The sequence below is a fragment of the Caretta caretta genome, chromosome 2 (assembly GCF_965140235.1).
Source record: "Caretta caretta isolate rCarCar2 chromosome 2, rCarCar1.hap1, whole genome shotgun sequence".
NCBI classification, from domain to species: Eukaryota; Metazoa; Chordata; order Testudines; family Cheloniidae; genus Caretta; species Caretta caretta.
Window position 1 is genome coordinate 3,996,899 of NC_134207.1, and position 13,057 is coordinate 4,009,955.

Below are 13,057 nucleotides of genomic sequence, written 5' to 3' on the forward strand. Positions count from 1 at the left end.
ACAAATGACATCCGAAGACTGGAGGAGAGGAATGCAATCAAAAATATGTATGATTTTTATATACACTTTAAAATGAAACACACAGCAACTATACCAACTTCCCCTCCACCCATTCAGCATCAGTGGGTTAGTTCCTCGTAGGCATCACAGAAGTATAACTTGAGAAATGAACTGGAAGGAGGTGAAGGTAGTGGCCTCTGGCATCAGTTCAGAGAAGGCATTCCATGTGTCGGGGGAAAGCATAAAGAAAGCATGATGTGGGCATGCGGGAAGACCCAGTTGGTACTGGCAGAGCAGAGGGATAGGGGGCTTCAAGAAGAAAGGAGGATAAATGGGATGGCTCAGAGTTGCCAGTGCCTTGAAGGAGAAGACAAGAAGTTTGAACTTAATGGGGCAGACCAGGGAAATCAGTAGAGGAATTCAAAGAAGGAGTAAGATATTCGGAATGATGGACAAGCCAGAATATGAAGTTGGCTGCTGTATTTTGAATAGACAGTAGAGGGCCAACACGAGCATCAGGGAGGCCGACGGCTGGGGAAGTTACAATAAATCAACACAGGAAACAGTGACAAGCTAAATGATAGCTCCAAGTGTAGATGCAGCCTCAGGGAAACTAGGGGTGGGACTGGATTCCCAGCTCGCATAGACATACTCGCGCTAGCTCTCATCGAGGGGAGGGGAGGGATAGCTCAGTGGTTTGAGCATTGGCCTGCTAAACCCAGGGTTGTGAGTTCAATCCTTAAGGGGGCCATTTAGGGATCTGGGGCAAAAATTGGGGATTGGTCCTGCTTTGAGCAGGGGGTTGGACTAGATGACCTCCTGAGGTCCCTTCCAACCTTGATATTCTATGATTCTATGAATAGTAGTGTATCTGCACACGCACGGGAAGCAGCAAGCAGTGGCATGGACTAGCTGCCCCCAGTTGTGGCACTCATGGGATCGAGGCAGGTTTGTACGTGGTTGACTAGCCCAGGCCACCACGCACTGCTGCCTGCGCTACCATGACTATGCTACTATTCTCGAAGAGAGCTAGCATGAATATCTTTACAGGAGCTGAGAATCACCCTCCACCTGCCCCAAGAGTAGACTTAGCCGGAGAGAGGGTGATTGCATCTTAGAACAGGTTTCAGCGTAGCAGCCGTGTTAGTCTGTATTCGCAAAAAGAACAGGAGGACTTGTGGCACCTTAGAGACTAACCGATTTATTTGAGCATAATCTGCATCCGATGAAGTGAGCTGTAGCTCACGACAGCTCATGCTCAGATAAATGGGTTAGTCTCTGAGGTGCCACAATTCCTCCTGTTCTTTTTGCGAACCGTAGTAATTGCTGGAATGAGTGGAGGGTGGGAAATTAGTAGATGCTGCTATGACAACTCTGAATGAATATTATATCCAGAGGTTTGACAATGGGATCATTTTTAGGAAAAAAACTCCCATTTATATCCTCTGTAGGTAGTAAGTAATACATAAATAAAAGGGTTTATATAGCCTGCAGACTGCATCCACAAGATGATGGTATAACAGGAACACTGCTCAAATTCCCAGGAAGAGGCAGCAGTGCTCACATGCACGGTAAGATGACTAATGCAGCAGCACACTGTACAGGTAATCCAGCACTACTCTACTCAGTACTTCTATGGTGCATTCCACCAGAGGAGCTCCAAGGGTTTTTACAAAGCTCAGGTCTCCCTCCATTCTACAAATGGAGAAACAGACACGGTAAGTGATTTCCCCAAGGTACCACACCAATTTAGAGGCACAGCCCGGAAGGTCTAACACCCAGCCCTGGGTCTAACCACTAGGCCATGCCATGGCACGGTTATGTAGACTGGGAGAAAGTAAAACCCTAGTTACAAGCACAAATTTCTCTGTTAATTATTTGCAAATGGCAAGAGTGCAGTTTCAGGCAGACATGTGGCTGGGGAGTTTATTTCAATAATATACAGTTTATGGGGGGAAAAAAATAGGTAGTAGGCATTTAAACTGTAAATCAATAACTCAAAAGAGGGGTGCAAAGAAGGTGCAATGCAGCTGCCTGACTGGAGAGCGCAGTTAGTTATTTGTGCCCACATACCAGGAAATGTGGCTTTATATTTTTATTCAATTTGAAAATCCCCTTTTTAAAAGAGAAAGTCACCCCTGCTGGAAAAGCCCTGAGTCGGCACAAACAGATCAGCCAGGCAATCTGTATTCCCAACGAGGTACAGAAAAGGGAAAAAAGTCACTTGCCTTGGAAACTGGTCTGATGGGGAGATTGTTCCATTTTGTGAAATATGGTGCATTTCTAAGTTTAGAAAATTGCTTTTCCTAAGTGTGTTTAGGAGACAGCACTAAGTTACACCTACGGGTCGGCACAGAGGTATCCCTGCAGTCAGAGGGGGTGACACCCCTTCCTCTAATACATAACTGCTTTATGACTGAATGACATTGCCCTCTTGCACACAGCCCATTAATACTTTAGCTAGAAAAGCTATCCTCTAGTACAGATCCTCACAAAGTGCGTGTGTGTGTGTGTGGAGTCCCCATTAGGAGGGCGTGGAGGAATATTAAGGGTGGAGGCAGAGTGCAGGCCAGCCCCCACAGGGGATCGGGGAGGGAGCACCACCCAGTCCCTGACCCCACTCCCAGCCCAGGGTGGCGTGGACACATTCTCTTACTGGTAAGGGGGGCAGGGAGGATGTAAGAGGAAAAAAGTTTGGACACAACTGCTTTAGCTCAAGCTGTACATGGCCAGAGCCTGCTGCCTACCATCTGGGGCTCTAGTCCCAGCTCATCAGGGAAGGGGTGGGTTACACAGTATCTGTTGCTTGCAGCACAAGTTCATTACAGCTTTGCCCTGGCTGAGGGTATTTCACTATTTTGAGGGTATTTCACTACCCATCAGTCTGTCACATGCTGCATAGAGAGAGCTCTGCTTTACCTTTCTGGTTCTTCTTTCACTACAGCAAACTGGGCTGACTGACGGTTTGACCTCGTCTGATCTTGCACCTTCTCGCTGCCTTCCAGCTCCTGCTCCAGGGAGGAGCTGGTGCTGCCCTCCCTGCTGACATTGCTGCTCCGCCCAGGGCTGTTCTCTGTGGAGGCCCTCGGTGACTCTGTGTTCTGCTTCAGGGTCTGTAGCTTGGCCAGCGGGATAATGTCACAGTTCTGCGGCCGGTGCCATACGGTCCGCTGGGTGGTGGCATTGTAGTAGTAGAAGCGTGAGGTGTTCGGGTCAAAGAGTTCCCACCACTGGTTCTCGTTGGTGCGCTTTATGCGGACCCCAGCGGGCGGATCCCACACACACTCCCCTGTGATGAGGTTGGCGTACATGCGCTCCCGCGTTCGAGGCTCTATGATTTCCACCCATTCCAGCCTGAGGGAGAAGAACAAAGAGGGACAATTAAAAAGCTGTAGCAATTGCCCAGAACCAGCTGGGGAGGCAGGGTGGAGAGCAAAGGCTGCTTGGGAGGGGATGCGAGTCAGGTTTTCCCAAACCCTAGCCTGCACTATTCCCTATACAAAGCGATGGATTCCAGTGAATCTCCCTTAAATGCATACCTTCTGAAAGGCCTTGCCCCATCCCCAGCTCACAGCACAGAGGGGAATGAGCTAATCTAATGACCATCTAAAAGTCATGGTTTTTTAAATCCAAGCACTAACCAGATGTGCTACATTTTAGCACCGACACCCTTTTCCTCTAGCTTCCTGAACCACCACCCTACTACACTCATTAGTACATTGTCTATTCAGATTCTTTAAACTCTTCAGGGCAGAGACTGGGCTGAGAAATGCTTAGCATGCTGTTGCACTCTCAAATCGTAAAGAAATACAGAGGAATAAAAAGGTGATGCTAAGAGAGAGCAGAGTCCAGCAACAACCATATATAATTTGGAAATGGAGCCACTTTCTATAAATACAGAACCACTGCAACTAGCAACGGCAGTCCTGAGCACCAGATTTGGCCCCATTTATCTATTTCCAGGGGAATCTTAGAAGCCCTTTTTGCAGGATTGCTGCAGACTTTCAGACAACATTCAGCGTAACTGGTGTTTGTGAGAAGGCGTTTAGTACTCATGAAAACTGAGAGCTAAACATTGGACAGAGGCTGATATGATGCTACTAAGAGCTGTAGCATACATCTATGCCAATGAATCTCGATGCTCACCTTCAGCACCTTTTACCTCTCCATTCCTAAGCCCCCCAGAAGTCAGCTGCTGCCCTCACTCCCCACCGAGAGCACACCCTGCTATTTCAGTCCTGGGCTCCAGCAAAGCTCTGCCAGCATCCATATCTTTGTCTCGACTTCCCGCACCCATTGCTATGCTAGTTTTGAGTCTCCTGAGCACAAAGCCTCCATGAGTTCTCTCACCTCCCACCCTCTACATAGGAGTTCCCACTACAAATTTTTGGGTGGCCTCAGAGTGCGGCCACCAACTCTTGCTGGTGGCTGCTCTGACAATTTTTCCTAAAATACTTAACCAACCTTAAGAAAAACAAATTACAATGATTTGGAGATGTGTACGTGCATATGTATTTATTTATGTAGGGGTTTTTTGCAGACTCAATATTAAACATAGCAGTCTATTCTTTACTGGACCTAAACAGAACAGAAACATAAGTAAGTTGCTTTGCATATTTTTGCCCCCCCCCCCCCTTAAAAAAAAAAAGAAGACTTTCTAGCTAGTAAATCTGCTATGGTAAAAAGTGATATTTGTTAATATCGCTTTTCACAGCAGCCCTATTCAGCCCCAGCAAGGACAAATTAAGCCCTGGATGGAGAGGTAGGAAGGGAGCCAGGGGCAATGGGAGGCTGAGGAGGCAGCGGAGGATAGGGGCAATATTCAGAGAGTGAGCCCATGGCTGGATTCTCGGGGCCAGAGCCCGAAGCCCTGCATCTCGGGGACGGAGCCCACCACCACAAGGCCAGAGCCTGCTGCCAACCACCTGAGGCAGAAACCCAAAGCCTGAGTCCCACCTGGAAGGTGGGGAACTCACACTGGCCCTGTGCTCCTACCGTGTTCGTGGCTCCAGAAGGTGGCAGGGCCCAGCCCCTGCTGGCAGCACTGGGGTAGGGGCCACTGCTTTGCTCTCCCCCACGCCGCCCCCCCCCCCCCCCACCCCCAATCACTGCCAAAGAGGCTCTGCCTGCAAGAAAAGCCCCTGGTGGCTGCATGCGGCAACAGTGGCTGCATTTGAGAAACAGATATGCATGGTGATTCCAGCACATGCTGTTGGCCACCTGCCATGCTTCCTGATTCACCACTCTCCTGGACGTGCCCAAATAGCTAGCATCAGCTACAACTGCACTTCAGCTCAGAAGCACTGATACAGACCCAGCTGCAAAAGGAAACTGACTACCATGGCACAAATCCTGCTTTGGGTCATTCTGCAGCAGACTCCAGGTGTCAAGAACTGGATGCAGAAAAGGAACTAACCAACCGCAACAGGGGAATTGTGTATACATGGAAGGGATTAGCATGCTTCCCTCTGCTGTAGCTCTTTAGGGTATGTCTACACTGCAGCCCCGAGCGAACCTCCCTGCCCAGACAGAGACTCCAGCTAGCAGGGCTCAAGCTGGCATGCTAAAAATAGCAGTGTGGATGCGGCGGCTGGCTCAAGCCACTCCAGCTGCAGGGTAGACAGACCCACCATGTGTCAGATACTCCTCCTGACTGTGCAGAGACAGGCCAAAATCCAGTAGAAAAGAAAAAAGCTTGAGCAGAAAATGGCCTATTTATGCCCCATACCATTTCTCCTTTCCCCTCCCTGCCGAAAAAAACCCAAACATTTGGACACCCAAGTCTCCAGGTGAGCTACTATTATTTGTAGCCTGCTGAGCTACCAAACAAGAAAACAGTTTCACCCTGCTCACTAAAGAAGCTTCCTTGCTGATGTAGGAGAAAGGAAGGGTTTAAAATCATATTTGTGGAGAGAGGATCATTCCTCCCCAGCCCAGTCAGCATCACTCCAAGGAGACACATACATGTCAACCTGTCCAGGACAGGACTTTTCCCCAGAGCCCCATAGATTCCATCTAGCCTGTGAAGTGGGATCTAGAGATACTGAAAGGACTCTGAAGATCACTTCTGCAGACACCTGGGAGCAAATTCAGACCCTCTACAATTTCAACCCCAATCTTGAATTTGCTACCCGACTAGCCCAGGAGCACCTGGACAATACACACAGTTTGCCATGCCAGGGGCACAAGAGGGAAAGGGCATGCATCAAAATGCTAGGCACTTCCCAGCAGCCCAGGACCCCTCTACAGAGGAGCTGAGGGAATGTGAACTCCACATTGTGGGTGGGCTTGGGAGCACAAACATCACACTCTTCCCAGCCTAGAAGAGGAAGTCTGTATTTGGCCCATTAGAAATAGTAAAAATAGCTCCAACTGTGACCCAGGACAGGATTGGAATCCCTGTCTCCGGAGAGAAAAAGCCAGAGCACACCAAGACCACCACCACGACACTGGAGCACTTAGCTTCCTCTTGGCATTCTGCGGATTAGCGGGCTCATCGTGCTGGGAAATCTCTTTGCTCTACAAGGAATTTCCCCCTTTCTTTACATCATTATTTCCCCGGCCTTTGGAGAAAGAGTTAAGACTTTACAGCTCTCCTGCTTTCTCCTCAGCCTTTTAATTTACCAGGGCTATTAATCAACTGGCACAACTCAATATATTAGCCCTTCATGAAACAACGGATCAATGGCCAAGGTACATTCACCTCAGCCACTTGCTTTAACACAATTGACCACAAGCGGGAGGCGAAGGGGAAAACAATCCATCCAAATAATAAAGATCTGAGAACAGCAAGCATTACACAATTATGTCCACCAGGCCTAGAGACAAACAAATCCAGGAGACCATGATCCCTGCGGGGCTGCACGGAGCCCCTTTCTTTTCACAATAGTGATCTCAGCCTCCTGCACAGTGTGCACTGTTTTGAATCTCTGAAGAGTTGAGAGCAACTAGGAGGGGGTGGGGGGAAGCTTTTCACCACCACATTTTCTCATTTGTCTTTTATTAACAGCAGCATGCTGAGCGTAGTACCTTATGCTGAAACAAAGAGCCACCGTGACCACAAGCAGAAGAGCCAGTCACTTTGGACCCAGTTGTAATACTCAACATTCCTACAGCACCATCTGAAAGGGACTGATTGGCATTAACCAGTTCAGCTGCGGGACTAATATATCAGTAGTATATGCATTTCACAGGGGGAACTGAGGCACAGACAGCTGAAGTGACTTGACTTGCCCACAGTCACACCAAGTCAGTCTACTGGGATGAGAACCCAGAGGCCCCTACCTCCCAATCCTATGCTTTAGCCACACATCTTTTCACTGGTGCAGCTGTCATGGCACCAATCACCTGGAACCTTCAGTGCTGTAGGAGTGTTCTGGAATCCCTTTCTCCTCTCATTCCAGCCCCTGTTGCTGATTTTACAGTGCTTGCAAAGAACACTGCTGGTGAATTCAGACAGGCTAGGCTACTGTCTTCTTACTTCACACATTAAAAAAAAGCAGAGAGCTTTGTAATCACTGCAGGGTGCAATGCGACAACAGCAAAGACAGTATCGTCATTAGGCAGCAGACTCCCTGTGTTATGTTGCACTTCATAATGTTGCCAGTGTTCTACAAGGTGCCACATGAGAATGAAGATGTGGTATACACACCAAAGTGCATTTTACTGGCATAGAGAAGGGATGCCAATGATACCACGTGTTGTCTGCTTCAGTTCATAGAAGAAACTGGAGCTACTCATTTTCTGGACAGATGGCACGGTCATGCCATACAGGTGGCGTTTTCCAAAGCTGACAGTTATGATACTGAAAATAAAAGACCTATATGTTCCCATGTGGGGGATAGGGAGAAATCCCTCCCTCCTCCTCAACCCCCCCTCCCCCACCACCAACACACATATATGGTAACTGTGATCATTTCTCTGAGACATGAATCTTCTTGCTGCTGCCTAAGCTGTTATGACCTCCAGATTAACTCATTACCATGTACTCTGCACAGGGCTACTTTTCAAGGTCACACACAAGCGACAGCTGGTGCAAAGTGTGGCTGTCCACTTGCTTGGGAGCATGAGATGAATGGAGCATGAAAATCCCAGCTCTCAACTGCATTTGATTCCATCTGCTCCCAGGTGCAATGTAAAGATGTTGACACTGCTCTACGAGGCCCTATACACTTTGGTTCTTAGCTACTTGAAAGGATAGCTTTTTCCGCCCCCCCCATCTACTGCCACAACAGATGACCTCATCTAGGGTGCCTGAGTTAGCAGCCACTCCACTGGAATATCTAAGGACTGGGGAGGCAGGACATTCACAGGGCAAGGCCTTTGACTCTGGAAATAGCTCTCTCTTGGCCTGCAGAGCACAGTGTAAGCCCCATCTATCCTATCAGGCTTCTGTCTAGAGAGGTGACAAAGAGCAAAGTCACACCCTATAGAACCACTGAAGTGAGCAAGTCCTCTTGTCAACCTGGAACTGCTCTACTCAACCTAAGAGAAACAGCAAAAAAATCAATCCTGCATCCCATGTAGCATGCTCCCTCCAGAAATTTGGCCCTGCCAGACAACAGAAGCCCTGGAAGATCTGACAAAACATCTGAACCATCGATGACCTGTGCCTCTGATCATGCTCCTCACGACTACTGAAAGTCAAGAGCATCTGTAAACTCTACCAGGAGTCAACTTCTCCTTTCCAAAGGGACATTCAACTCCCAGCATAACATATGCAACAGTCCAGCCAGTGCTAAGCCATTTCTTGATGTTATCAGTGGCCTAGCATCCAATCCACTCTACAGACTTCATACTTCTCAGCAAGCTAATTAAAAAGCCAGCAGAGCTATATCCAATTCCACCTCTTCTCTTGCAACATCCTTGATCTCTCCCCTCACCAAACCACAGGGCGAAATATCCAATCCTGCATTTAAAAATGGTCAGTAATCGAGAATCCATTATGACCCTCAGTAAATTGTTCCCATGGTTAATTACACTCATTGTTAAAAATTATGGCTTATTTGGTGAAAACGCATCAGAATCAACTCTATCCCAAGACTCAATTCAAAGACTTCTTAATGGAGTTAATACTTACTTCAAAAAGATTGTATCCAAGCTATACAGATAGACAAAGGAACAAGCTTCAGTCAGATGGCATTTGAAATGTGCACACCCTCTCTCACCTCCCGCCAAGAATACAGGATTAAAAATACAAGAGGCTGAAAGAATGCTAAAGCCCACTATGCCCCGTTGCTGTAGAAACTCTGCAGTGGGTGTACTTTAGAGATCTGAAAGGATACCCTGTCTTTCAGGCCCTCCGTTCCACCTTTGACGTTATTTGAATCAAATATCCTGCAAGTTTTAATTGTCCTGGCACTGGTTACTGTGTTCAGCGCAGATGCAGTGACATGTCTCCCCAGAAACAAATTATTTTGTTACTCGACCATAACAGAAAGTCAGGAAACAACCACCCATGGTTACCTACAGCAATAAATGGAGCCTTATCACACACACACACAGTAATTAGGGGTCAATTTTCCCCCGACACTTGGGTGCATGAGGAGGATTGTATAAAATTATGAGAGAGAGTCACTCTTGTAAATACACCACTGCTCTGTCCTAGAGGGAATCAGAAATGCTCAGTTATGTTTCATAGGCCCTGTACAGCTAATCTTCGGCTCCTATGGCAGAGGCCAGCACTTTCAGAGCAGCAGTTTTGTCTCCACTGCTACTTTGAAGTCCCAGCTGTGGCATGCAACATAGTGACAACTGTGAAGCTGTGAGAGAACCTGAACAGATTTGTTAAACTAGAATGAAGGATTAGGCGCGTGTTTGACATTGCTAGTGAAATCCAGGTAAAAATTGTGACGGATCAATATTAACTGTCTAAGAAAAACCACCACTACTCCTTTAAGAGATGAGAGAAGGTAGCTCTGAGCTTTTAGTTTCTGTGTCTAATGTAAGTCTCAAACTCTGCCTTCCAGCTGATTCACAATTGCCCGGTACTGGAACAGCTCCATCAAGGAGACCTAGCAAGTCAGCATTGCTACACTACTGCTACAACAGCTAGCTCATTCAGTGGCTATTAGCCAGGATGGGCAGGGATGGTGTCCCCAGCCTCTGTTTGCCAGAGGCTGGGAGTGGGCGGCAGGAGATGGATTACTCGATGATTGCCTGTTCTGTTCATTCCTTCTGGGGCACCTGGCATTGGCCGCTGTCAGAAGACAGGATACTGGACTAGATGGACTTTTGGTCTGAACCAGTATGGTTGTTCTTATCTAGTCAGATGGCTAGCAATAATTCAAACCTCACACATCTTCTGATAAACAGCCTCTAACAATTTCAGTAATATCAGTAGTTGTCTGGAAAAGTTACCTTGACAGATAATTTTACCACCCATAGATACCTGTTACAGTGGAGTACAAGAGTTAAAGTTTGGGGAAATTTTTGATATCCCTTGTGACATGGCAGTGATTATGAAATATACTAATTCCAATCACTAGGAGCTTGTACTCGAGTGTATTTTACAGTGAATTGGTTTGGAATTTATTGATAAACAAGGGTTAAGGGGGAAATAGTGAGATAGGTATAAAAGCAAAACAGGGTCAAAAGTGGTCATTGATTCAAGGCTCTGTTTAGAATGAACTGTTTTGCAGCAGAGGCCTGTAATAAGCACATAGAAGATGGAGTTCTTTTAACAGGGTCTGCTTACAAGTGTAATTTTCCTCTTGGTCCTCAAGCAGATTGCTCAGTGTGGCAAGCTACAGAACACACTTTAGCCTGCATACAAAAGAGTTCACTCATCACAAGTTAATATCCTTCTAAAGAGGGAACGCTTAGGTGCTTTAATCAGCATGGCTGCTGCCAGAGCAGTCCAGAGTGTCACTCTGGCTGCATGGTCACAATATCACTGAAATTCACCCTGGCCACCCCACACTGCACAGACAGGGATGGTGGGCTGTATCAAATGGTGTTGTGATGTGGTGTGCTCCACCGACAACCTGACTCCTGGCAGCACCAACTCATAGGCTGTGTGGATAACAAAGAGGGGAGACTGCCCAACCAAGAGAGACCAGAGTCCCTGCAGGAGGAGTGGAGGATTAGCAGGGAACAGAATGAGGTCCCTGCTGGGGGAACTGGGACCAGAAGTTTCTCTCCATCCCTTCAGCAAAGGATGGAGTGGCTGAATGAGTGCCCCTGCAGCACTGCTTCTGCAACCTGACGACATCATTGACCTCAGCATCACTGGTGAAATGGCGTTTGCAAAAGCACTGCCAAGGATTAGACCTAATTTTTTCCTTGAAATAATTTGAACGGGATATTGAAGCGCTATTGGCATCCAAGGTACTAAGAGCCTATCCTGTTAAACAGCAGATTGTTAAAACATATTCCTGAAGAGCCAACATTAGCTAACCTTAATGAACAGAGAGAAATACTGGGATTTAATTTGAATTTTACATTCTTAATGTTAACTAATTTGCCTGTTTCAAGACCACTCGAATAGCCTTTTTTTCTTTTTTTTTTCTTTTTTTTTTTAAGTGACTGAGATAAAATATTTTCTTTAGCTTTATAGGGCTTAAGATAACCTAAACAGTTAATAAATCAGCAGAGGTAAATTACCCATGATAAACCAAACAAATCAATCCTTAAACAAGATTCCTTTGCACATATAGGATACATTAAAATATGATTTTACTGGATTTGGGGAAATATACACTTCGGTTTTCTCTTACCTAGAGAAGTGTCCTACACTGGGGTAGACTCACAGGCAAAGGGGTCATCTGTGACAGCTCTCCAGAGAGACAAAGATTGTAACTGAAGTAAACACTGTTTACTGCTTATGTTTTGTTTTATTTTTCTCTTTTCCTTTCTTTAATAGGTCAGCTAATTGTGATAGTTTTTCTGGTTGTAATTATGGTGTCCTCTAAGGTATGGCAAGAATCCCACCCCAACTAAAACAATGTGCTTGAATTATCATTACAAGAGAACTAAGATTTGACCCACCAGTTTTTGTTTCTCTAATATTTTTTTTAAGTCATTTTTGGGATAAAATTACTTGACTCTCTACGTGCTTTTCTACCCCCACACTTGGAAATTACAGGTGCCATCATTAAATACTACTTCCTCAGCCAATTAATCAATCATCCAGTCATGGAGCACTGCATGCTGGGACCAGTGGTCAGCATGGGCCATGGCTTCATATTAAATAAAAGAGTAGCTGCAAGCCATACTTTAGTCATGTTTGACCTAGGAAATTAACACTATCCTAAAGATTACAATATCTACCATCATTTTACAGTATTGCCAAGCAAGACTGCTTCAACTACATTTTCATTTCTTTCAGAATTTAAAGACCTGTGTTGATTTGATTCTTTGTTAAACATTCAGGCTCCAAGCAGGACAATTTGGTTTATTACACACGTTTCAGATTGCACACGTTATTCCACTGCAATGTTTTCAATAAAACATTGGTTTTAGCTACAAGACAAATTGTAGTTCCTAGGCGTGTCAGACCCTAGAAAGCTCAAGCTGATGAATACATGAGCAGAATTGACACAGAATTGCTGAACATCAGCAGTAAAACACTATCCTCTACCCACTGTGAAATGCTACCAGAATAATATCAAAGAACTCCCAAGATAATGGCAAAAAAAAAAAAAATCTGTTAAATCACCCAGGTCTCCTCCTCCAATAATAAATTCATTGGTTGCAACCACGTTTACACACATAAATTTCATTAAACTATACAAAACTTAAGCAAGAGGATACAGGAGCTAGAGTAGCCAGAGCAGAAAGTGACAAGAAAATCAAGAGCTGTGATGGGAGTTACCAAAAAAATGCTACTTTTCAGTGCCAGTAGAAGTTGCTGGTTAATTCTAAATGTATATACTTTTATATATATATATACAAAATGGTGTTATATATGCAAAATGTAACACCTTATTATTAAACAAAGCACAGGCATCGAGTGCAGAACATGCATGCAATAGATTTAAAAACCTACAGGAACTAGGAATAAAGTCCTGCTTCTCACCTGCCCACCGAACTAAAAAAGCCACGTATGGAACCATTC

The 13,057-nt window shown here is 45.8% G+C and overlaps 1 protein-coding gene across 2 annotated transcripts in view; it reads right to left on the bottom strand.

The window, feature by feature from the left end:
* Positions 1-13,057, bottom strand: part of ARHGAP39 (Rho GTPase activating protein 39) — a 417,477-nt gene that overhangs the window by 287,848 nt on the left and 116,572 nt on the right. For both annotated transcript variants that reach the window (XM_048841846.2, XM_048841845.2), the window contains exon 2: positions 2,920-3,354. In XM_048841846.2, the coding sequence (XP_048697803.1) occupies positions 2,920-3,354 (435 nt within the window). The remainder of the gene's footprint in view (positions 1-2,919; positions 3,355-13,057) is intronic.